General features: G+C 47.5%; 2 protein-coding genes across 2 annotated transcripts; one reads left to right on the forward strand and one right to left on the reverse strand.

Annotated features, from left to right (window-relative positions):
* Window positions 1-1,602: 1,602 nt before the first annotated feature.
* Window positions 1,603-11,656, forward strand: LOC307091488 (phospholipid scramblase 2-like). Its single transcript, XM_079758486.1, has 8 exons — window positions 1,603-1,825; window positions 2,428-2,517; window positions 5,325-5,656; window positions 6,110-6,152; window positions 6,634-6,854; window positions 9,030-9,191; window positions 10,094-10,255; window positions 10,523-11,656. Exons 2-8 carry the CDS (start codon window positions 2,505-2,507, stop codon window positions 10,580-10,582), a joined length of 993 nt encoding a protein of 330 aa, XP_079614612.1. The 5' UTR covers window positions 1,603-1,825; window positions 2,428-2,504; the 3' UTR covers window positions 10,583-11,656.
* Window positions 11,657-13,746: 2,090 nt separating this feature from the next.
* tnk1 (tyrosine kinase, non-receptor, 1) lies at window positions 13,747-25,437 on the reverse strand. The gene is made up of 14 exons (XM_079757948.1): window positions 25,165-25,437; window positions 22,008-22,205; window positions 20,867-20,937; window positions 20,376-20,555; window positions 19,616-19,768; window positions 18,953-19,230; window positions 18,315-18,441; window positions 17,659-17,805; window positions 17,294-17,388; window positions 16,912-17,130; window positions 16,322-16,389; window positions 15,647-16,167; window positions 15,326-15,421; window positions 13,747-14,917 (listed from the first exon to the last, which is right to left on the reverse strand). The coding sequence occupies exons 2-14, from the start codon at window positions 22,168-22,170 to the stop codon at window positions 14,762-14,764; spliced, it is 2,274 nt and encodes a 757-aa protein (XP_079614074.1). The 5' UTR covers window positions 22,171-22,205; window positions 25,165-25,437; the 3' UTR covers window positions 13,747-14,761.
* Window positions 25,438-25,964: the final 527 nt, after the last annotated feature.

Below are 25,964 nucleotides of genomic sequence, written 5' to 3' on the forward strand. Positions count from 1 at the left end.
TGTAATCTCACCAATCTTTCCAAATATTACAGATTATTTTCATATTATCTGAATGTTGTTTTTTTCTCAATCTTAATGTTGCCTTGATGGAACGTTTCAAAAAGGTTTGTGATTTTTGGAAGGGTTAAACCACTTAAAACAGAAGACCCTTCGTTCAACACAAAATATAGCATAGAGGGTTGATAATATTGATTTCCCAATATTATTTAAGTTAGAAATAACTGATTGTTTTAAAGTGTTTGATCCGGCTGGTTATGAACTCAAGCCAATGTGTCAAAATGAAAAAAAAAGTTTATAATTGTAAAAACATAATCGTCTATAATCTAAATCGTCTGAGGACGGTCAAATTCAAGCTCTTTACCATTCCAATTTCAATGTGGACGCACACATGTTTAATTTCGGACGGTTTTAACAATATTTTGAATGCGATGCCACATTAAGAGCGGGATAATAAGTGAAGACAGACTTCTGGCCCAGAGAAGGGTGGTGCCAACGTGTCTGTCCGTCTGTCAGTCCCCCCTGGCGTGTTCCACTGCTTGTTGACAGAATCACTTCCTTATGGACTCCACCCCCCCAGGGTCGCGTGCCGGGGGGGCGGGCTGGCTATAAGTATCCCACCTCGGAGAGGGGGCTTAATATAGACATGCAAGTAGTGGCCTTTGTCAGGCGGCGAGAATTAATCAGAAGATGTGTCAATAATATGGTCTAATATGTAATGTGGTGTAATGACATTGGGATCTTCCGTCTCTGTTGATGAGTGTATCAGAAGAACGTTTTCCTGAAATAAATGCAGATGTTGACACAGCCCCGATTTGGTCATAGGAGAGAAAACATGCAAACATATTGGCCCCCCAAGCGCGCAGGTTGTATTAACGGATATCAGGGGCTCCAATGGGTATCTAACGTGGGGGACGCAACCTTTTTTCGGGCCCATTTGGTCGCCACCATCACACGCTCAAGACCCCACCGGTCATGGCTAATCAGGGCCCAGTCATTCTACAGTATGAATATATGGACAAAAAACATGCTTTCAAGACAATTATATATGTATTTTTTAATATATATTCTAATGACTTACCATAACGCTTTTATGAAAAAATATGTAAACGAAAGCACTTTTAAAGCTGCACAAAATAACTCTGTGATAAACGAGGAGGATAAGAGAAAACGGTAGGATTTTTTATTTAATGATAAAATGTACTTTGAGGGCGACCAGCGTCCACCAATAGGGGGCGCGCCTGAGGTGACTTCTTTTCGCAGTCACAGTGGAGAGAGAGGCTCAGTGAAACATGATTGCATTTGCTTCCCTCTAGTGGCAAACGCAGAATTGTTACTTTCTCTGGATTTGAGGGTGGGGAAAAAAACACAATTATGGGAATCCCCACGACGACCATCCCAGAAAATTATTACTCGTATGAATAATACGAGTATATACCATAGTAATACAAGCACCAAGCCTGAATGTCGGTCATCTCTAACATAAATCAGCACGTTGGCTCTTGGCGGGGGGGAATTAGATTAGTGACAGCGTAATTGTTGAGCTTCTCAAAGGCGTCTTGCAAGAATTATGATCACGTGGTCTCACGTTTAGTGTGATTAGGGAAGTCGAAGGAAAAGTTTGAGAGATCGGAAAGATAGCCTACTGCTCCGAAAGAAACAAGTGGGAGGAGTAAAGGCATCGCCAAACTAACCATCAGTGACCGATTATTTTGTTGGCTCCATCGACAGACGACCAGAAACATCAATATTAAACCAGTGATCTTACGCGCGGAGAGAAAATTCCAATTCGCAGTAGGCCTACGCGTCGGAGGAACGCAACGTGAAAGTAAGATTTCTTTCTTGATAATTTTTCCATCGTCTCCGTCGGCATTAAAGGATGTTGGCGTTTTTATTGACATTACAAACAAAAACGTGCTTCCAAATAATAGTTGGATATATATTGCCACAGGCACGTCGCCTGGAGACGTGGATGCGTTTTGCTTGTTACTTTGACGCAACAGGTTTAATTACGAGCTCTGACATCTGGCGTCACTACTATCATGACTGTTAACCAAAAACATGGGGCACCAGAAGTCTCGTCTGTATGGGACCACTCCTCTGTCCCATGAAGTTTCCATGCTCCATAATAAAGCCAGGCCAGGAGCGCCCCACCCATTTCTTTAACGTATTCCCCCAGATTATATGCCTGCCAGCATGTTATCGCATTGAACTTCCATTCCGGTCAGTTATCCCTTTTCACGGCGTAGAGAGGCAACCCGCACAGCACGGTTTCATTTGTATTCTTGTCTTCTTAACTCGACCTGTTTGTGTGTGTGTGTGTGTGTGTGTGTGTGTGTGTGTGTGTGTGTGTGTGTGTGTGTGTGTGTGTGTGTGTGTGTGTGTGTGTGTGTGTGCGGTTCCACCCTCACCCTCAACCTTCCTCCACAGGTTCCCATAGAAACCTTCTGGTTTGGACAGCCGCCTCTGGAGTTCTCTTTGCTCTGTCCAGCCGTCTGATTCCCGCCATGTCCGCCCCCGGTGAGTATTATATTACTTTGGAACAAAACGAACAAAACAAAACAAACATGGAGCAAGCATTGTTAAGTGAAGTGGAATGACGCAAAAATAAAATGGGTATTGTGCATCACATGTATTTGATTTAGTGTGGTAGTCCTGTTGACTTAATGTTTGATTTGGTGTGGTAGTCCTATTGACATGATGTAGGTTTGAATTGGTTTGGTAGTCCTATTGAAATAGAAGTATGAATAGGTGTGGGAAGCTCATTGAAAGAGCACAAACATGAGCTAGGGTCATCCATGTCCCTTGCTCACATGATAAAGATACGTCTCCCATGCGTCTATTAAAAAAAACAAAAAACGATTATTTCGAAAATAAATAGCAGAATCTTCCGGGTAAAACATGTCTAACTAGTTTGATTATTTCCGTAGAAGAGGATGGATGTTATTTCCACGTAGTGGGATGTAGTAAGAAGCTGGCAATGAACTACCTACAGTGGGGCTCTTGAACCAGGTCTACAGCAGAACGCATGCCCTAATGACGTCACTTTATCGCTATCTGCCGAGATCAACCCAAATTCCTTCACTCTCCAAAATAAACGGTGTCCTTCTTGAAAGGCTGTTAAAGGGGGAAGGTGGTTTCCATGACTACTCCTCTTAAAATTTCCCTTCAAACCGGCCAACAGACCCAAAGGGCTGTTCTGTGTGTATGTGTGTGTGTGTGTGTGTGTGTGTGTGTGTGTGTGTGTGTGTGTGTGTGTGTGTGTGTGTGTGTGTGTGTGTGTGTGTGTGTAAGGGTTAAACCACTTAAAACAGAAGACCCTTCGTTCAACACAAAATGTAGCATAGAGGGTTGATAATATTGATTTCCCAATATTATTTAAGTTAGAAATAGCTGATTGTTTTAAAGTGTTTGATCCGACTGGTTATGAACTCAAGCCAATGTGTCAAAGTGAAAAAAAAAGAAGTTTATAATTATAAAAACATAATCCTCTATAAAATTATACTCCACTTAAAATTTCCCTTCAAACCGGCCAACAGACCCAAAGGGCTGTTCTGTGTGTGTGTGTGTGTGTGTGTGTGTGTGTGTGTGTGTGTGTGTGTGTGTGTGTGCTTTACAATATAAAGGGAAGGGTGCAGCAAGGCATTAAGTGGAATCACCCACATCTGTTTTGGTCGTTCTCTTAACCCATTTGTGCCGGCTGCTGCGCGGTGCAACATTGTATCTAGTAGATACAATGTTGAGCCGTGCAGCAGCCGGCACAAATGGGTTAAAGGCACATAACATGTTTTTTCAGGAGGGTCAAAACATAGCCAAAACAGCCAAACCCCCACATGATGTTTTGGGTTCCGGGTTACCCAAAAGGTGCAGAATTTTGTGAGGAAAAGTCCTTGCATCGTTTGAATGAATCATGCGCTACTTTCTACTTGCATTCATGTGTGGGCCATATGCAGTATAATTGGCTGCCTTCTGCCCTGAATCACCAAGTCATGACGAGAATGTTAGCGGCCATTGTTGGACTGGTTCCCCCTTCTGCCAAACCTGTAGGGTCAGGTGTGATTCATTAGCTGAAGCATGACAGGATTGCTAGATGGGTCCAGTCCACTACTCCTACTACTACTATTCTTCGTATGTATATTATTTATTCATCATCAAGATTCTAGAACCATCAGGGGGGGCCTGCAACCTCCTTATAAGGTCATTGGGGTACGTTCAGCGTTTAATTCTACCGGCCCGTCACATGCTCTGTGTTATCAGTCGACGCAATGTGGAAGTGCTGGCCAAACTGTCTGTTGTGCAATCCAAAAAAAGCAGATATTGCTTGTGAAGCCAGGGACATGATACTGCGCGTCAAAGGTCACGCGCCACTTAATTTGAGTTTAAAGTTTATAAATAAAAGGTCAGGTTCACAAGCCCCGAAGCAACATGCTACTTGTTTCAACTCGTTCTGGTTGCTTTGCCTAGAACCGCTTCATGTAAAAAGCAAGCATACAAACACAGGGTAGTTTCTGTGTCTTTATGGTAGCCTCAAATTAGTGTTAGAGGTTGGGTTCCTTCCAAATTGGTCGATAATCACTGAATCTGTGCAGTTTATGACGTCTGTGTTTATTCTGGCAGTGAAAATGATGATAAACTCTCTGGGAAAAATAAATGAACATTGGCATTAAACAAACCACTGGCACTCTGGCTTCACCCCCATGTGGCTCACTATTTTCCATTGGCTCCTTATCAAAGCAGCGAAGCCTCTTTGCATGGTTTCGTATTTGAGGATTTGAATATGGGCTACAGGTGCAAAGCTGGGAAAGCGTTTACAGAATTTAAACCCAGTAGGTTTTGCACATTTCCAACCCATCCGCCTGTGTCTCGCTCCATTTAAACCCAACCCGCCCCCATGTGCTGTCTGTCGCCACACAAATCCTCAAAGGGCGTCTGATGTGGAGCAGTGGTCGACTGGGTTACCCCCCAGCCCATTCTGCCGGCCATTTGAGTTCGCCCTGCAGCAACGTCTGGAGAGGAGCAATACCTTTCTCTCTGCTTCCGATACGCTTTTGCGGGAGCCAATCACCAAGCTGGCTTTCCCCCCCCCCTGGCGCGCTATTGGCTGGTTTAACACAATGACGACAGGGAAGCGACGGCATGCGGCCATTTGCGTACCCGTTCGCCCGTTGATCCCGCCTCTTGAGCTGAAGAAAATGACAGCAGCCTCCCCAGACCAGCGATGGGATCTACAGTTGAGCTTGGTCTGGCAACAGCCAGGCTAGTGCAGCGGTGCATCATCGGCGATGACGTTTATTCACGTGTCCCCCTCCCGCGTTACACCCCACCAGGCTACCCAGGCTCCCCCAACCAGCCGCCCTACCCCATGGGCCAACCAGGGGGCTACTCCATGGCTCCCTACCCGGTGCCCCAGGGGGGCTACGGGGACCCCAACCAGGCAGCCCCTCCGCCGGGCTTCAGCGTGGGCTACCCGCCCCATCCGGGACCCCACCAAGACCAGCCCATCATGTACCAGCCGGGCCCCATGGGCCCCGGCCAGGGCCCGGCCCCGGCCCACAACCCTCAGTACGCTGACTCTCCCAAGGGCAACGCCGTCTCGCCTGCGCCCGGGCAGGTGGTGGTCCCGGTGGGGGTCCCCCCCGGCCTGGAGTACCTGACCCAGGTGGGTTCTGGGATTTATCAGCGTCGTCGTAGTGTGGTTTGAAGGGGACACACTATACCACCAGGTGTGGGTGTGATTCGCTGCTACAAGGCGTTTTGAAAATCGACCTCTTCTGACATCACCGGTGGGCGTGTCCACCTAGATGTGTGCTGGACGGATCGGTCCACCGGCCTACCCAGGGGACTGTCGCAAACGTTGCTCATCTATCCGTCATACGTCTAGGTGGACGCGCCCACCTGTGGTGTCAGAGGAGGCAGATTTTCAAAACGGCTGGTAACGGCGAATCACACTCACACCTGGTGGCGTAAGATGTCACCTCTAAGAATACTCATTCTGCGTTTTGTTGTGGTTTGTCTGTCGTCTGAGAGATGCAGGGATTGATTGTGATGAGCTCTGGGTGGACGTCAGCATTCTGAATTTGTCATGCATGTTTTAATTCTGCGTGTGTTTCAGATTGACCAGATACTCATCCACCAGAAAATTGAGCTCCTGGAAGGTAGGATGTCTTCTATACTGGTAGGACTGGTAGTTTGTGTTAGTGTGTGTATAGAGAAGGGTTACCTCTATTTCAGGCTATTCGTTCTAATACTGACTCATAGTAATATATTTTTTTATTTACAGCTCTTTAATGATAATATTAATAGACCTTTTGTTTATTGTTGCTGTTGATATTATTGGAAAACTTTTTGGTCTATCTAAATCTTTGAACACACCTACTTCCTTTTTCGTCTGAATTAAAATTACGATATGTTAGTTTTCAGAAAACTGAATTACAAGAGTTTATCTTTCAACTAACAACCCCTTTGAACTCAGACTTAAACCCCCATCATCGCCCTGCATGGTTGACGGCGCCGTCGGTATGTGAATGTGTATGTGAATGGCTGAATGTCAGACACTATTGTAAAGCGCTTGGGGTAAAAGTGCTATATAAATGCATTCCGATTACCATTTACAATTTATCTCCCCCCCCCCCCCAGCCCTCTTCAGCTTCGAGACCAACAACCAGTACGAGATCAAGAACAGCCTTGGCCAGAAGATCTACAAGGCCAAGGAGAAGAACGACTGCTGCACGCGCAACTGCTGCGGCTCACTGCGGAGCTTCGACATGAAGATCAAGGACAACAACGACCGCGAGGTCATCCGCCTCATCCGTCCCTTCCGCTGCGTCTCCTGCTGGTGCCCGTGCTGCCTGCAAGAGGTTCGAGTCCCTCCGTGTTAAGGGTTTCCCCGGTACAGAGGCGTACATGTACAGCTAGCAGGGAAATGCTAACTTTAAGCTAACCCGCTTCGCTCTTTAGAAGTGTGAGAGTGGACGCATTGAAACGAAAGTACTTTATGTAAATACTAACCCTGCTTCTCTCTTTCTCTTTTTTTCATAAGTTTAAGGGTGAACGGGTGAAATGGAAGAACTTTATGAAAATATATATAAAAAACGGAGCAGTATTAAATTTAGTTAATTCTCAGTATCTTACGTTTTTATATGAATGTGTACAGATGCTGCTATGCCAAAAGCAGTGTTGAATGCGCATGTTATTGACTGTGTGTGTGTGTGTGTGTGTGTGTGTGCGTGCGCATGTTTGTGTGTGACGCCGGTTGTGTGTTGTGTAGCCCTTCACAAGAAGATCATTCATGGCCGATGCAAAGCAGCATCCTCCCCTTAGCATATGTGGTACAAACCAGTAATGACTCAAAAAAGTTCATTAGGTCTAACTTGATATATTAACTTGTATGTTCATGTTTACAGACTAGTATAGTCTGTTTACATGAAGCGGCATGTTTCCGATGTTTCGACTACTTCGTAGTTGAAAGTAGTCGAAACATGACAAACAAACATCATTTGTTTGTGCCTGACATGTTTCGACTACTTCGTAGTCGAAACATGTCAGGTACAAACAAATGAATACTAGTCTGTTTGCATGAACATACAAGTCAACAAACCAGTAATGGATCGTCCACTCTCTAATGTAACCCGACCCCGTACATACGAGGCATTAGTTGGTGTGGATACAAACCGCTCCATTGAAGCCCAGCCAAGAAGCTTAGGGTTGGCCAACACGCCAGCTATCTGGGTGCCAATATCTGGACCCCTCCGACTGCTTTATGGCTGGAGTTCAAGGCTATCTTTGCCTTTGTTAATATTTGACCGCGTTGACAGAGGAGACCACTTCAGTCTCTAGGGAGTCAACACTGACGCCTTAATGGTGTCCCAAATATGGGCATAGGTTGGTCTGAAAATTTAGCTTGGGCCGGAGGTCCCGTATGGGGCCGTGTTGTGAGTGGCAGGTCGGAAGGTTGCAATCTGGCCGGCGTTGCCCAAACGCTGCTGCTCAGGAAGGTCTTTGTTCAGAGTCCTGAAAGGCGCCGTTGTCACCCTTAGAACCAGTTCCTCCCGCTCCCCGGCCCTGGACAGGTCTTGTGCAACGCAACGTTACATCGCAATGACCGCCTCCATTTCTGAGATTTTGGAGCGTAAGAATACTATGGGTAGTAACGGTGCTTTGGTTGTTGTTGTGTAATTAACTGTGGAATTATTTGTTATCATGTTGTTGCGTTGAAACTGCCACTGTGTTAAGGCAGTGAAACTACATTTATATTAGCCTAGGATACGGTATTTTTACAGGTATTAAGATTTTACATTACGACAACTCTCTTGAGTACCCTAAGGTGGAGTATCACCCACAAAAAGTCCCATGATGCACTCAGGTTTACAAGCCCTATTCGTGTCCTTTAAACCTCCTCCCTCCGTCAGCTTTAACGGCATCACCTCCCGGTCTCTTTGGCGACATCACACCTCCGACTCTCTGCTTGTGGGAATCCCACCTAGTCTTGTGATGGTCTCTCGGGACAGGGCTCCATGTGAAACTCATTAGGCTCTTTGGCAAGGCATTGAAACACAACAGTCGGTCCCTGGATGGTTTCTAACAAACCACTGGGGGAGAGTGGTTCGACCTGTGTGACCGGGGCTGAGTTCCATTTCTCTCGTTTGCTCCCTCATTTCCTACACTTTATAGTACACCGTTAAGCGAATTGGTGGCATAAACGAGCGGCAGTGCATTACTTGTCAGCCCGTGACAGCTCTGTTGCCTGGCTCAATCTGTCAACGCCAGAACGACAAGGAGAACAGCTTTGAATCTGGGGGACAAGGTGGGGTTAAAGTCCACTTCCTTTGGTGCATTATGGGTAATCATTAGAACCATATTTGTACACGTTTTGTAGGCAACACTACAAAATGGCAGCACCCTAAAAAGTGCACTAAATAGGACACAGGTGGTCCAATCTGATCATCAAAGACTTGTATAAACCCAGGTGGTCATGTAACATGATCCATGATGACCAGACTCTCATACTCTTCTTCTTCTGTGTTTTGTGACAGTTGGAGGTCCAGGCTCCACCAGGCACCACCATCGGCTACGTCAACCAGGACTGGCACCCTTGCCTGCCACGCTTCTCCATCAGCAACGCCAACAAGGAGAAGGTGATGGCGCTGGAGGGGCCCTGCTTCGCCTGCAACTGCTGCGGAGACGTCAACTTCGAGGTGAGAGGCGGCCGCCATTTTGTCTGAGCTACTTTTTACTCCTAATGTGTCTTCGAGGCTTGGCTTTGACCTTTTTCTCTGCTTTTACTTTCTGAGACGTTTAAAAAACAATGAATGTTTCTTTGGTATAGTTTTAGTAGGCAAACTTCGCTTATTAGTAGGAAAAATTGCACGATTTTCTTAAAGGTTTAAGAAATAACAAACACATTGGGTTCCATCGGAGGAATTGCGATGGGCGTGGTCAAAGTGTCCGAGGGGTGTGGTCAAAACCCACGTCACACTCGCACTTACTTCATAATACAGAGTTTTCCCCTGTTTAACATCTTTATACATTTTGATAAAAAATAGCACAGAAATGTTCACCAACACTTTGTTTTGTTGAACCAGCAGGACACCTCATGTTTATCTTTCCCTCCATCTCTATAGTTCACCTCTCCTCTAAACAGTAGTTGTAAATGTCAAGCCTTTGACAGGCTTCAGATTTGAGCCTATAAAATAATCAAATATTTTACATTCCTCATATAAAGCCTGCATTGGGCTATCGCAGGGCTAGGCGTGTTATGTCACGTTTGCACCGTCCAATTACAGCCATTACATTTTCCCACTATTCAGGGCGGTGAAAAATTGTGTTTAATTCAGGCTTGAGTTTAACTATGTAATGGAGACCAGGGATCAACACACCGAAACTAAACGAAAAAGACCCCATTCTCCAAATCCGCTCAGGTGAACGCTGGAGAATGGCGCGATGTCGTGTACCTTTCGTTGTCACGATGGTATCCGATTTAAAAACAAAACAAAAAAAAAACAGCCTAACAGCAAACAGTTTCAACCCTCAAACGTGGATCGCTTCCCGGCCTTATCTTCTGCTTCTTACCGTTGAACCGCGTGATCTGCGCACACAGCTGAAATCCAAAGACGGCAAGGAGCCCATCGGCCGAATCAGCAAGCAGTGGAGCGGGCTGCTGAAGGAGGTGTTCACCGACACCGACAACTTCGGCATCCAGTTCCCCATGGACATGGACGTGAAGATGAAGGCCGTGCTCATGGGCGCCTGCTTCCTCATCGTGAGTCCCTCGTCACACCCGCGCCGGGAAGGCCGGGACTTGTCGTGTTTTGTGGTCGTCGTCAGTGTTGTTGTTTGTTGTTGTTGTTGTTGTTGTTGTGGTGTGTCATCGAATGATTTGTGTCTTCTTCCGGCCTCTAGAGGACGTGATGTGTCGTGTTTGTGGTCATCGGTGGGGCTGGTGGTGGTGGTGTTGTTGTTGTTGTTGTTGTTGTCGTCGTTGTGGTGTGTCTTGAATGGCTTGTGTCTTTTTGTGTCTGCCCTGCAGGACTTCATGTTCTTCGAGAAGGTGGGAGAGGCGAACCAGCGCAGCACCGTCTTCAGCTGAAGAGGAGGACGACGACAACACAGGAGGCGGAGGGCGTTTTGAAATCTGGGCTTTTTATTCCTCCTACTGCGCGCCGCCGCCGAGCTTAAATAACCTGAGGTTTATTTTCTTAGGGAAAACGAGTAGAACATTATCCGTGATATCCCCGGCCAAGTTCACAGTCACGTTTTACAAACTTTTCCCCTGAGAAAATAAACTTGAAGTTATTTAAACTAAATCGGCCTCAGAAGGTGCCCTGCTCTTGAAATAGTGGCTCTGCGCAAATCTGACGCCAGAGGCCGCAACAAAGTCAGTTCCCTTTTTTTTTCTTGGATAATCATTCATACCATGTTCTGTTATATAGTGAAACAGGAGGAACTCATAGTTATAGAAAAGCGTCACTTGTTGTAATGGTCCCCAGTATCAAGCAAAGTGCGTGTTTGATTCAAAAGGGCCCCTGAAATTAGCCTTTTCTACGATGCCCGACAACACTGCCTTTTCTGTGGAGTCCATTTGACCACACACTTTTGGCCAGGCGCTTCTTAGTGAGTGTCAGTTCCTGTTCTGGTAACACTATCTCACAGCCCCACATCTGAAGAATGCATTAAGCCGGTGCCTTGCCTCATAACCGATGATATACATGTATAAGCTTGATCTGTCATTATCCGCAGAACTTCGTCTTGTGAGGTGTTTTTAGGATGGTTGTTGTTTAAACCCTTGTTTTTACAAGTATGATGTGCTTCCTTGTAATGGCATTATAGCTGGCATTCTAACCCACCTTTACGCGGCATTGAATAGCAACAACATTATTTCGATTAAGGACCGACAGTATTGTTCGTCAATCCGATGTTTACGACTCTAATATTCTTTCTAATCAAACCACTCACTGCCGTTATGGTCGGAGTCTATGATTTCCTGTGTGTCGTGAGAGGGCTTGCGGTGCCTAATGTAATGGGGCCTTTCAGTGCACTCAACAGTGGCCATCAACAGTTTCTGTCCCTGTGGTGTACCGCCGGGCTTTCGGGTTGCAGGGCGCAACCCACGCATAGCGAGAGAGCATAGAGAGAACAGAGAGGTGCATGAGAGACAGTTAAACAGAGGAGGGAGGGAGGGAGGGAAAGGGAGGGAGGGAAAGGGAAAAAACAAAGGAGGTGAGGTTGAGGTTTCAGCAGGAGTTCAGCAGGCAGGATATGTACAAATTAACACTTTCGCAGCTCGTCACAAGAGACAAAGCATTTATTCTATGCATGTCTGTGTATTTATCTATATAGACCTACATGTCAAATATATAATTGCAAGTAACCAAACCTTTTTGTTCTGTGTTCAAACGGACCATCCACGTGAACACTCAGATTACAGGGGCGCGTCTCTCTTATCGAGAACAATCGTCAGTGTTTCGCCTTGACTCGTTTAAGTAACGAGGAATTAGAACCAGTCACGTCATGGAATAGTATGTTTTTCAATCACTGTCCGATTCAATCATCATGAGTAGTGAATATACCATTGGAAGTCCCCCCAACGGAGTCAACACAAGGGTTGACCTCACGCTTCATGACCATAGATGCAGAGATCCATTCACACAGTAATGATTAACATTTGGCTGTGGACCTTACCACTGAGCTGAGATTGTAGAAGTGGAAAAGGGTGTAAATCTGAAGTTAATTAGAGTCTGCAGGCATGAGCTGATATACACCTGTGTGTTGTTTTGTTATGCACTGCCACCCTTTGGCCCACAGTGATGTGTCCTACCTTCTGTACTGTTCTGTAATCTTTGTCTAGCTTAACCTTTGAAGTGCCTTCCTGTATACCTTTACAAAGATTACTCATTAGGGGCCTCAGCTAAAGGACCCTTAACAGACCAAATGAAAAATGATCTCGCCCTCTTCTCCAGCCCTGAAGAGCAGTGTGTAATACACTGTGAGGTCATTCAAATTGGCCACACTTTTGTTTTTGCATGTAGGCTTAGCTCTGTTAAAGGTTTGTCTGTCTAAGGATTATGTGAGGTTAGTTGGTCTATGGTATAATCATTGTGTGCCTTTTCAAAGCATCAGCCAATCAGTGTATTTTATAAAATATATCTGTAAATATTTCCGTTGATTTTGTATTCGATTTGCACTCCTGTCTTAACGGTCATTTATGCCAAAAGTTAGACTGTACCCTGTGAACCGGCTTATTGTAGACTCGAAATGAATATCTAGGCAGACGTGACAGTTGTGACATAACAGGATGTTCAGACTAAGACCTGTGACGCCGTCAGACCATGAGAACGCTCAAGATGACCGACAAACCACATGAATAGACGAGCTTATGAAGAACTTGGTTAGGGTTAACGATAGGGTGAACCAACACTGCATGCTTATCATGCCATCTATATTCTATATACACAATAGTTCAATATTTGATCACTGTGTTGTGTTGTATATTGTTTTGCACTCAAGGAAAACAAAATTGTTATCTCAAAAGTGTTTCCTCTTTTTTTTGTTATGTGTAGGACAGCCACTCCAATTCCCAGAATGCTTTGTGGCCTGAAGGAAGGCGTTGTGAGCTTGTAATAGGCTATGCCTCGATTTTAAAAGGGCATATGTGAACAATTGGAAAATATGACACCAATTTACTCCATTGCTACACCAAAGTCCCTCCCCACCCTGTTTTGTCAGAGCTCTAAGTGATATTTTTCCTACTCAAGTTTACACAACCGCACATGTCAAGGAAAAGACAATGCATTCCGGATGCATTATGCATCCGTTTGCCAATAGTTCCAGATAAGTCATTGTAGGTCAGTGAGTCTTAAAAATCACTTTTTGGTCAACACTGCCCCCTCCCGGCGATATAGTGAAGTTACCGAAATAAAAGTTCTATTGGTCGACCGTATTAGCTTAATTGACTGGGCCACGTGGCCAACACGAGGATACAACTACTTTTCCCCTGATAAAAGCAGATCATATATCTAGTTGTGTTGCCTCCGATGCCTTTCCAACCCCTTTCCATTGTGCTTGTTCGGTGACGCCACACTAACGTCACACCCACTGTTTGAATGACGTACGTCTCCAATACACAAGGTGTGTCGCTTATCTCAAAATAAGATTTGTTAGGTGTGTTATGAGTTAATTACAAACACGTGACTAAGATTTAAATGTCACTTTGGTGTTTGACGTCGGAGAGGAAAACAGCAACGGCAATGCAACGCATGTGAGATCAGTTTTTATTTGCACATGGTTCATTGGAAACGTGTTTTTTCCATTATGGATCTCACGTGATGTCGTAAAAAAAATACCTTGGTTGACAATGGATTTTACCGCCTGCAGTAAATGGCTACAAGGCAGTAAACAACATGCACCGAATGTAAAGAACACCACCATTACCCCCGTGATCCAAATGCCTAAGGTCCACCAATAAATGGGCAGATGCTCAGAAAACCCACCAATGAACGTCTACTCCAGGGACATCCATCACCTCAACAAACATTACAATGGTGTCTGTTTCATATAACTCAGGCCAACAACCTCACATCACACGTATGCAGTTGGACTACACACGCACAGTACAGAATAGTCTATAGAAAACTCAGTTAATGTTCTCACGTATGACCTGAATGTGCTCCTTGTTTGTCAATGGTTGACTTGGAAGTCTAAGCAGCCATTTGCAGTCATGAGTGCAAAGTGTGCCTAGCGACTGCCTTAAACATATTTACCCGGCCTGTTTCTTTTGTATGTAATTCCAAAATTGTCACCAGGTCTGTCGTACATTACATGGGAGGATTTGAAAATACTACGGTTAAGGTAATCTTCCGGGACAAAACATAGAACATAATGCATAGTAGAGTCCTTTAGTAAAATTCTTGCTCTTTTTCTCAGCTTTTTACAGCTTGCATATTCGTCGTTCGTCCATTGTTCCATTATTGTTTGCCGTCCATGAAGTCCTGAGGTACATCGGGTTGTTGTCATCGCCAGACTCGGCGTAGTTCTTTCATTGAACCACAGATGCATCTCATCCACTACAATGCCATCGGAGGAAACTGGGAAATGTAGTTTTCATCGGGTAGCTCCTCTCCATGAAACCATGAAACCATGAAACCATAACAGTGGTGTGAAGAGTCCCCTTATTATCCTCCACGCAACTTGAAGACAACGACGGGGAACATGTTCAGAAAAAAAAAAAGAGTACTTCATCATTTGAACGGGTCTTTGTGTGAGGTCCGTGTTAGTGTCTCTCCCGGTCGGCCGGTCCAGGGCTCCGGTCTTCCCGGGTCAGACGGAGCAGGTAGCGGCTGGCTGGCTCCAGGTTCCACTGGTACTTGGACAGGATCCTCACGCAGTCGTCCCTGGAGCAGAGGCTCATGGAGTACAGCCGCTCCAACTGGACAAGGAGACAGAGGAACATATTAGGAACCAGACTACGATCGAACCCTGCAAATGAATGGTCTCAACCGGTTGCAACCGGTTAGCTTATGCGAAATAATTTGGTGCTGCGCATTTCTGCTTTCCACGGGGTGTTACAAACTGGAAATCGGAGCAACAGAACAGCGCTCCCAAAATCATCGTATCAGAGCCGCCCCTTTTCCGATCAACCGTTGCCATTCTGTCGGAACAGGTCTGCCCGGGAGAGAGGCCAGTCGCAAAATACCACGGCAAGCACAAATTTGCAGATTCGTCCGGTTACCAGAACGTGATTCCCTTTGCCTTCTGTCCTCGACACCATTGGACACAACGTATATTATGAAGCGACCCGCCTCTTTTTTCAACCCCCCGGTCGTCAGCCAATCACCTTCAGTTGATGCTCCGCGCGGATGGCGTTCCCGTCGCTGCGGCGAAGGGCGTTGTGGACCTCCTCGATGGTCACGCCGTGCACCGCCTCCATCACCTGTCCCCCACAATGCAACAGTCCTCAGGTGAACCGTCCCGGGGACAGCCCCCCCCCCCACCACACCCATAGACACCCCAAACCCAAAGCCTTCATCTAAACCCCGCCTCCATCACCTGTCCCCCACAATGCAACAGTCCTCAGGTGAATTCCCGACCCACCTTGACACTAGACGGGAACCCCCCCCCCCAAACCCACAGCCTCCATCTAGGCCCCGCCTCCTACCTGTGCCACCACCGCGTCCCGGGCCTGCTGCACCGTCGAGTAGACGTTCTTGTCCCGCTCCCGAACCTCGGGCTCCCGGGGCTTCACCTCCACCGGCTCGTCCAGGGCGGGGGTGGAGCGGGCCAGCTGCCCCATCCGGACCAGGTTGCCGCCCCCCTGCTGGGGCTGGGCCGGGTGCATCTGAGGGGGCCCCGCCGGTGGCGGCGGAGGCTGGAGCCCCTGGCTCCACGGGGGGCCGTGCTGCTGCTGCTGCTGCGCCCCTTGCACCGTGGGCCTCCGGTCCCGCCCGGCATTCGGAGGCTTGGGCCGCAGGAAGGTGGGGGGCGGTGGGCGGGGCGGGCCGCAGCTGGCCTCGCTGTGGCGCCGGATGTCCGGCTCCAGCACCACGCTGGGGGGCAGCATGCCGCCGCTGCCCGTCGGACGCCTCCCCCCCTTGGGGTCCGGCCGGCCCGGCGCCGGGCCCCCGTTCCGGGTCTTGCCCTGGTGTCCGCCCAGCACCGACTCCAGGCTCTGGGAAAAGCCTGAGGAGCGTCGGAGCGTCGCGGAGTCAGACGGAGTGGGGAGACACAGTGACATCGAGACGAACGGTGAAACATCCTCGCGGGGTGAACCCGATCCTAACGACCGTATCCTCGCACTGGGGCCGAAGAGGGTTCCTCCTCTTAGTCTCCTTACCTGCCATCCTCTGGAGGTTGGAGCCCTCCTTCCCTTTGTCGGCCAGGCTGGTCCTCCAGCGACCGGCGCTGGAGAGGGAGGGAGGGAGGGGGGGGGCAGAGAGGGAGGAACACGGGAGGATTATCATAGACACACAGACACGCCTCTACCAAAGGGAGCACTCTGACCGCCTTCATCCTGTTGGATGTGGTTCCAGATCTGACACAGATGAGCCAACGAGAAAGGTTGATTTGCCGGTTTGAAGGAGCAAAAAAAGCTTTAATTAATCCCACCCACTTTTAAATATAGGGTAAAGATGCCCCGCCCAAAGATCTTATCCCAGCATCTCTTCACTAATAAAAACAGACCTAAGAAAGCAGAACTAAAACAGACCTGTTTTACGGCAGTACCGCTTAATGTGAGTGTTAAGGCTCAGTTTCCGCAACAAACTGAAACATCGCCGGATGCCAGTCGGCGCATTAGAGGGTTTGGTTGGGGTTTGTTTTGATTTTGTAAAAAAACTGACGTGATGCTACGACATGTACGATGAGGCGGTACCCAGCCAACCGGCTTTGAGCTCCAGAAGACTTTAAAACAGGAACCCCACTTACTCCTCCAGTCTCTCTGGGGTCCCCCAGCAGCGCTCGGGGTGCAGGTCCCCGTGGCCCTGATGCTGCAGGCTCCCCTTCAGCGGGGCCGAGATGAGGGCCGAGGGCAGAACGGGGCCCACGGGGCCAGAGGCCGGGAGGGTCGGGACGCAGAGGCTGGCGGGGAACCAGCCCACGGCCAGGGTCCGGTGGTTCTGGCCCTTCCACTCACACAGCTCCAACCTGCAGGGGGCCAAAGGTCAAAGGTCAGTATATAGGGTCAAAGGTCAGTGTACAGGGTCAAAGGCGTTTGTATAGGGATGGGCCGCTCGTGCACTGTGAGCCAGCAAAGCTATTAAAATAATTCTCTCTCTCTCTCTCTCTCGTGGCTCCTGTGGTCTCTCACCCGTGCTCTATGACGGTCACCATGTCGTTGGTCTGAAGAGGCAGCTTCCTGGGTTCGTTGAAGTCCCTGGTGGCCTGCACCTCCATCGGTCGAGCCTGCGAACGGCGCGGAGCAATGATCAGAAACATAACGAGACTTTATATACTGAGGTTGCTACCTCAACTTTGACCTCACTGTGTGTGTGTGACCCTAAGAGGTGGGTATGTGAGTGTTTGACCCTATGAGGTGTGTGTGTGTTTCCCTAAGGTGTGTGTGCGTGTGTGCTTGCGACTGTAAGGTGTGTGTGTGTGTGTGTGTGCGGGCGCGTGTGTGTGCATTGTGCATTGTGCGTGCGTGGTTGTGCTTGTGCGTGCGTGAGCCCTGACCTCGGCCACCAGCGTGGTGAGCTGGGAGAAGTTGGGCCGGTCGGCGGGGCTGCAGGCCCAACACCTCCGCATGACGCCGTACAGCTCCTGGGGGCAGTCCTGGGGTCTCTCCAGCCGTTCTCCCTCCCGCTCCACGCGCCACAGGATCTGGACGACCCCCAACACAACCGACCCCCCCGTCAACGACGTACCGTCCATATCATTCGTCATCGGTGAATTGATTTATATTGGTTATTGTTATGGTACATCATATTAACATCATAATATATGTTTTAGATTATTGTAACTTAATAGAAGCTTATTTCTTACAACTTATTGCCTTATTTTCTATAGGAACGTAACGCCCAAGCAGAATACTAGCTAGAAGTGCTTCAGGGAACGTTGTGTCTACGTTTCAAAAGGTGAAACGAATAATAAGAACGAAAAAGACTTTTTTTTGGAGACTGCAGAAGCGCACTAATTCATCGCACACATTCGAACGTCGGCGATGCACAACAACAGGGAAGCTGTATGTTGGTTGCTATGGAGACACCAATACACACACACACACACACACACACACACACACACACACACACACACACACACACACACACACACACACACACACACACACACACACACACACACACACACACACACACACACACACACACCTGCCGCCCCGACAGGCCGAGCCAGGGCTCCTCGCAGTAGATGAACATCTCCCACAGGGTGACGGCGAACATCCACACGTCAGAGGAGTGGGAGAAGGAGCCAACCCGGAGACTCTCTGGGGCACACCTGGAGGAGGAGGAGGAGGAGGGGGAGGAGGGGGAGGAGGAGGAGGGGAGGGAGGAGGAGGAGGAGGGGGAGAAGGGGGAGGAGGGGGAAGAGGAGGAGGGAGGAGGAGGTGATGGAGGAGGGGGAGGAGGAGGAGGAGGAGGAGGGGAGGGGGAGGAGGAGGAGGAGGAGGGGGAGGAGGGGGAGGAGGAGGAGGAGGAGGAGGAGGAGGGGGAGGAGGGATGGAGGAGGGGGAGGAGGAGGAGGAGGGGGAGAGATGATGGAAGTGGTGTTCAGTGGTTGTAATGAGCTCTAAAAACAAAAACAATGAATAAATGGATGGAACGAAAAACAACAAATAAATAGCTAAAAATTGGCAGAGCTAGGTAACCTAGCAACTGCATTTAACTCATGCCACCAACTGTGGGCATGGAGTTCAAAAGTTTGACACACATTTTTGGATAACGGTGCTAAAGGTCACTTTTAATCAAAAAATGTCTCTAACGCCTCCCCAGCCTCCCGCCCCCCTCACCAGGCGAAGGGGATCCTGCGGTGGGCCGTCATCACGTAGTGGTCCGACTCCTGGGTCAGGCCCCTCATCAGGCCGAAGTCCCCGATCTTGGCGGTCTCGCGGCCGGCCAGCAGGACGTTGCGGGCGGCCAGGTCGCGGTGGACGAAGCGCCGCCCCTCCAGGTACTCCATGCCGGCGGCGATCTGCGAGACCAGCAGCCAGAGGCGCGCCAGGGGGTAGTCGTACTGCCGCGCCCGCAGCGTGTCGTACAGGGAGCCCAGCGGGGCCAGCTCCGTTACCTAGGCGACGACGGAGGAGGGACGGAGGGGTGGACGGAGGGGTGGTGTGTTCTCGATTTATGTTTTTCGTTCAATTATTTCTTCGAAGGTTTTCTGAATGGAAGCTTCTGAATAATTAGTGAAAATTAGTGAAACTAACTAAGTAAAATGCAAACGTGGAATTCTTCTTGGTGTTATTTTCAGTGCTAAATCGTAGCTCTGAGGTCGTGTGTGTGTAAGCGTCTTCCGCTGGACGAAATGTTAAGCCGCGCTAACTAAAAAATGGAATGGACAACGAATATGGAACATCACAGCCGTGTTCAGGAGGAACCCCTTTTATGGTCATGATGTGTGTGTGTGTGTGTGTGTGTGATGGGAGAGAGTGAGAGCGAGTGTGAGTGTGTACCATCTTAAGGGGCTGCGTCAGGACCACTCCGTACAGCCTGATGATGTTAGGGTGGTCCAGGGACTGCATGGTGGTCACTTCCTGCAGGAAGTCTGTCAGCGTGTCCGTCTGTCTGCCCATGCTGTTCCTCAGAGACTTGACCGCCACAGGTAGCTGGACGGACAGAAGGAGACAGAGGGGGAGGAGGAGAGGAGGAACAGAGGTTGGTAATGACGCTTACCAATTTATTTTGGTTAATTCGACCATTTCATCCTGTGTGTTGTAACGTACGTCATGCGTTTGTGTGTGGGTGCGTTTTTGTGTGTGATTGAGTGTGTTTTTGTGTTTATGTGTGTGTGTGTGTGTTTGTGTGTTTGTGTGTTTACGTGTGTGTGTGTGTGTGTGTTTACATGTGTGTGTACGTGTGTACGTGTGTATGTGTGTGTGTGTGTTGTGGCAACCCGGCCCTTGCTGAGGGCAGACCTTAAATAGCCTGCTCGAAGGCGCATTCAGGGCTCTCTTGGCTTGGGTGTGAGGAGAGACCAGCCGTTGTGGCTGTGGTGGTTCCACCCAGCGGAACCAGGCCGTGGATCCCGCCAATTATCTTTTTGTGCTTTTAAGTAAGAGGTCCTTGTTTTGCATCATTAAAAGTGCCTTTGTGGCTTAAGAACGCAAGAGAATCGAGTGCTGTTTGAGGAGTCCCCGAGCCGGGTTACCACAGTGTGTGTGTGTGTGTGTGTGTGTGTGTGTGCGTGCATGTGCGTTTGTGCGTATCACTCACCACCCTCCCGTTGGGGGTGTGCCAGTCTGCCTTCCTCACCACCCCGAAGGAGCCCGACCCCAGCTTCTCCCCCAGGGCCAGCTCGCTGTCCTGGATCAGGGAGGGCAGGGCCCGGGTCCCCGTCTCTGTGGCCGAGGGGCCCGGCCCGTCAGTGCCGTCCGGGGCCCGACCGCTGAACACCTGGGGGCCAGGGGAGCCAGGGACCAGAGGTCAGAGGTCAGGTGAGGTCTCAACAGAGAGCTATAAAAATTGATTTAAAATCGGTAATCGCCGTTAAGATCGATAATATAATATCGACCCGGCTTTCAGATGGAAACTGTGTCTAAGATTAAAAGATTTAACGGGTTTATTGAAAATTATTGTTCAGGTTCAATTTTGAAATCCTGGTGAACATTGATGATCGTGATGTCAAATGTTTAGTTTTATTAGATTATCGTTCTGATACACTATTCGCCAAATCGCCCTTCGCCGTTGTGTACTGGATGTGTTACCTTGGCCATCCACGACCGCGGGCGCATGTTCGTCTTGTGGCGTTTCAGGGCATCCCATAATCGTCTCTGTGCTGAAAAGACAACCACATCAGACGGTTGGGGAACAGCGAGTCACAGCGGCGTACGTTCTAGGTAAACATCTCCTAAAGACAACGCGAGTCTAGTGGCATTCAAACGCTATGGAAATAGCTAAGAGCAGACTAGAAAAACACAGGAACGCGTCGTCCAATGGGTGCCTTTGAATCTGTCTCTGGTTCTGTGATAACAGACACCGCTATGTCCCTCGGTCCCTCAGCGGTAAACCGCACCACCGCTTCGTCTGAATGGTGAGTGTAATCCAATGGGGCCACAGGGCGCGGCGTCTTTAGAATCTAAAGAATCCCACCTCCAGTTTTCCGCCTCATTCGGTTTAAGATCTTGAAAACCTGAAATTTCTTTGAGTTTTAGAAGGAACCGAGTAAGGCAAGCTACAGTATAGCTTAGTAATAATTATTCTTATGCATCTATGTTTTGAGTGCCCTTTCCCAGCATTCCCAGAGATGTTATGAATAAAAAATATTTTACGGATTCACTGTAAGTCCATTGGATAAAAAACACCTGCTCAATGAAACACATGAAGATAAAAATCACTCAATGAATGAATGGAAGAATGAATGAATGAATGGATGAGTGAGTAAATGGATGAATGAATGGATGGATAAGTGAGTAAATGGTTGAATGAATGAAAGAACGCATGAATAGAAAAACAAGTGACTGAATGAATGGATGAGTGGGTAAATGAATGAATGGATGAGTGAGTAAATGGATGAACGAATGGATGGATAAGTGAGTAAATGGTTGAATGAATGAAAGAACGCATGAGTAGAAAAACAAGTGACTGAATGAATGGATGAGTGAGTAAATGAATGAATGAATGAATGAATGGATGAGTGAGTAAATGAATGAACGAATGGATGGATAAGTGAGTAAATGGTTGAATGAATGAAAGAACGCATGAGTAGAAAAACAAGTGACTGAATGAATGGACGAGTGGGTAAACGGATCAATGAATTAATGAACGAAAGAATGAATGAAGGAATGGCAGAACAAGTGATTGAATGAGTGGAAGAAGGAGTGACGGAGTGAATGGGCCCCCCCTCACCTGGCTTGCTGATGCCCACCGTCTCTAGGTCCGACTCCTTGACGTAGGCGAAGTGCTCGATGCGCGTGATGTTCAGGCCGTCTCGCACGCGCAGGTAGAACTTGTCCAGCTGAACCTCCGCCAGCAACTGGTACAGCCATTGAGTGTCCTGGTCCATCAGCATGGCCCCCGCCCCCTCCCCCCCCGGCGGCCTCTCACCTGGGGGGGGTCAAAGGGTCAAAGGTCACCCACAGTCACCCAGGTTGAGTTCAATTCAAAGTCTGTTTTATTTTTCTTCCTGCCACTTTTATTTGATGGAGTTGAGATCTCATCCGTTTGTTTGACTATTGAACCATAAGACTCAATCCAGCAATTGAATCCAACATTGTGACACAATGTCAGTGACCCACAATGGTTAGCGATCGCATTATGACACCAAAGAAAGGCTATCGCACCTTTTTATTAGTTTATTCATACCCTCAGTTCCCCTTGTGCAAACATGATTCATGCAATTAATCGTCCGAGCGCTGGACGTTATCTCGAAGTGGGAACCAGCCCGATTTAAATCCGCTTTGACGTATTACTCATATGCACACGCTGATATGTCCCTCATCGCTACTGTCGATGGGTACATTCCTGCCCATAAGCAACCAGGGCAAAGGACTAGGGCAAGGGATTACCATCAATTACATTAGATTTCCTGTGTGTGGAATCGTTTTTTCTTTTATAATGAGGAAACTCAACAAAGGTTTTTCAAACAGGGCAAATCCTAAATTCTTAGAAATGCTTTGTGTCTTCGAAAGACACGCACGATTGCCCTTTTGATTGATGGCTTTTATTCATGATGTGTTGGATAGAGTGTTCTTAGAACAATAAGCATGTTTTACACGACCGAAGAACACACAGACACAGGCCCTGGTTACCGGAGCAACCAAACATAAGCCCTGCGTGTGGTTTAAGGAAAAGGAATTTGGGTGATTACTGTGGTGGTTATGGGCCAAAAGAAACTACAATGGTCTATCTGTGGCTGATGAATAGTATTTAAAGTAGAAAACGGTTTATTCTTTCTGTTTAATCACACACTACCTCCGGTCGGGAAGAATAACAAAGAACAACTAAACACCATTTAATTCTTTAACTTTTACTTCTTTTACATTTCCAATGAACTAATAAAAACCCTAACAGGAATGTTGACGCACACATGGAATGAAAGGTGGATAAACAATTTAGAGATAAGATGAGAAAAGTTGTAAACATTTTTGTTTCGACACTTGAATAAGGAGGACACACACACACACACACACACACACACACACACACACACACTCTAACACGTGTGAGTCATCCACCTTGGAACAACTCACAATCTTCATGGGGATCTTTGCTATGTCATCCGACCAATTAGACTTGTTATCTTGAAGAAGTCAAACCCAACATGGTTCTCCAAAACTGTATTTGTGTGTGTGTTTCACCCTAAAGTGTGAGTGAGTGAGTGAGTGAGTGTTACCCTAATGTTCATGATTAAGGTGAGTCAACTATTCGGCCTTGAGACTTGGATCTCATGACCCAGGCATTCAGTTACGTTGTCTTGAATAGGTGCAATTAAGTCAACGACTGTGTGACAAATGACACATTCCACAGTGTGTGTGTGTGTGTGTGTGTGTGTGTGTGTGTGTGTGTGTGTGTGTGTGTCTTTCTGTCTGTGTGTGGGTCTGTCTGTCTGGTGACCTCTTCACAGGTCCTCTCTGTTTCAACTGCTGAAACCGATGACGTAGTTGTTTATGCGGAATACCAGGCGTAAAACGAAAGAAAGTTGTTTACCTTAATAACACTCCAATCAAAGGGAGTATTAGCCTACGTACACACCATGAATCACATAATTCCCAACATAATAACAGCGTAATTATGCAGGCCTAGCATAGTAACGTGGCATTGATCACACACACCCACACATTACCACAATGACAGTGTGTGTTTACAGAGCAAGCGCAGGAATTGGACTTTATGACCCCCATATCGTAAACAACAAAGACACAAATTGATGATTAAAAAAACAAACCTGAATTCGTATACTACTTCATAACAAATGAACAAAGATGGTCGCAAATTATTTGTGGGGAATGTCATCAACAGAAGTTCCTCTATGTTTTCCACGACTGAAGCCATCCAGAATTCCTTGCATAACAACCTTGGAAACACTTTGATGTGTTTAAATATGCACGTACATGCACAACAATGTGCATGTACGTGCACGTAGAGGGCCAGCCCGGGCATGACCTGACTGATGCTCTAATTCATTTCCAGTCAAGAGAGATTCCCAAAGGCAACACCCAAATGCTGAGACCTCAAACCAACGGTTCAATGTAACATACATGGCCACGGACCATGGGAAAAGGGAGGTATTTCAGGGGTTGTGGTTGTGTTCAATGTACAGACTGATGAATCGTTAACTAGCCCTGCGATTGGCTGAAGCCTGTAAGAGGTCCGTGTGAGCCAAGCACATACACATCCTATACTGTTAATAAGCAATGGCAAGGAAACACACAACACAACATGGCTTTCAAAGGACTGTTCATCCCTGGCTCTATTGGCACACTTTATAGGAACTAAATTCCTCTTTTTGTGGCATCTCAGATCAAAGTTTCCCCTTCCTCCCTTGATGGGCCCGAGGTTAACTTGTGTGTGATTTTTTGGTTGAGAGACTATTCTTATTTCCTGCAACCATATTGGTTCAATACATATGCATGTGGACGTCTCTTCATCTCCATGAATCAGCTAATGAGTGTCATTAAACGATACCAGAATGACTGAATGTTATGGATTGCAATGCATTTACACAGTAAGGGCATTGAAATGCCACAAAAAAAAAGAAAGCATTCAGTCGAGCCTTCAGCTTATCTCTTGCGCAAGGCTTTACAAACAAGCCACCGCCGTGGGTAAATGCAAGCCATTATTTCCTGGCTAAATGGAAGACTTTGAAAGAAAAACACGTGAAGGTACATCACTGACCCCGTTTCATTGGATGGGGTAACAGAAGACCTTGAATGTAGGCCTACCTCTAATCATTACTTTAATACAATGCACGGGAACGTGGAGTTGTTCCGACCTGTTGAATACACACCCAGGGCCTGCTGATAAGCACTGATATCCTACCGTGGGGCAACAACTATCAACTCACCTCTTGAAAAACGACCTTCCCTCCCGAATCCACAATGGTTTTAATTCAGACGTTCACATGACACATATGAACCTCAATCGACATTAGCTCCCCACCAAAATAAGTCCAGAGAACGATCTCGATCGGTTGAGATGATCCTAGGACCCAATCGAGCACAAATATATTAAAAAAACTAACCGGTACGCCTATACTAAACTTCTCTATAAGTATTCTTGAGTTAAACGTGTTTTTCTTTTCGCAATAGTTTCGCTGCTCGTCTTCTTGTACTGTACCTGTGTGTGTGTGTGTGTGTGTGTGTGTGTGTCGAGGTAGCCCCGCCCCTTCTAGGTTTCTCCTCCTGGGGGGTTGGCCCCTCCCCCCCTGTACCTGTGTGTGTGTGTGTCGAGGTGGCCCCGCCCCTTTCAAGCTCTCCACCTGTGGGTCCCAGGACGACGCCTGCATCGATACCATTTCTACTGAGCTACTGCACCTACAGAGCTCCCACCTGGCCTTGAATAATGAGTTCAATCATTCACTAATACGCGCGCGTGTGTGCGTGTGTTGTTTGTGTGTTAGGGAGACATACATGTGTGTTTGTGTGTCTTGTCGAAACTTGCCAGAAGCAAACAGCGTCAAACAAACACACACACACACACACACACACACACACACACACACACACACACACACACACACACACACACACACACAGGTAAATTAATGTTACTGTAGTCACCCTGCATACCTGTTCTCACCAAACGAGCTGGACGAGATTTTTGCTAATGAAAACGTATATTCATTCGTCGTCACACACGGCTGGT

The sequence above is a fragment of the Pollachius pollachius genome (assembly GCF_949987615.1).
Source record: "Pollachius pollachius genome assembly, chromosome: 20".
Lineage (NCBI taxonomy): Eukaryota > Metazoa > Chordata > Actinopteri > Gadiformes > Gadidae > Pollachius > Pollachius pollachius.

Coding starts and splice junctions, on each gene's coding strand:
- LOC307091488 (XM_079758486.1), top strand. Junction 6,855..9,029: donor GCCCGTGCTGCCTGCAAGAG/GTTCGAGTCCCT, acceptor GTTTTGTGACAG/TTGGAGGTCCAGGCTCCACC. Junction 9,192..10,093: donor GCGGAGACGTCAACTTCGAG/GTGAGAGGCGGC, acceptor CTGCGCACACAG/CTGAAATCCAAAGACGGCAA.
- tnk1 (XM_079757948.1), bottom strand. CDS start 22,170: ATGCTGATGGACCAGGACACTCAATGGCTGTACCAGTTGCTGGCGGAG. Junction 17,806..18,314: donor TCGGCCTGTCGGGGCGGCAG/GTGTGTGTGTGT, acceptor GGGGTCGTCCAG/ATCCTGTGGCGCGTGGAGCG. Junction 16,390..16,911: donor ACCCCAGAGAGACTGGAGGA/GTAAGTGGGGTT, acceptor CTCCCTCTCCAG/CGCCGGTCGCTGGAGGACCA.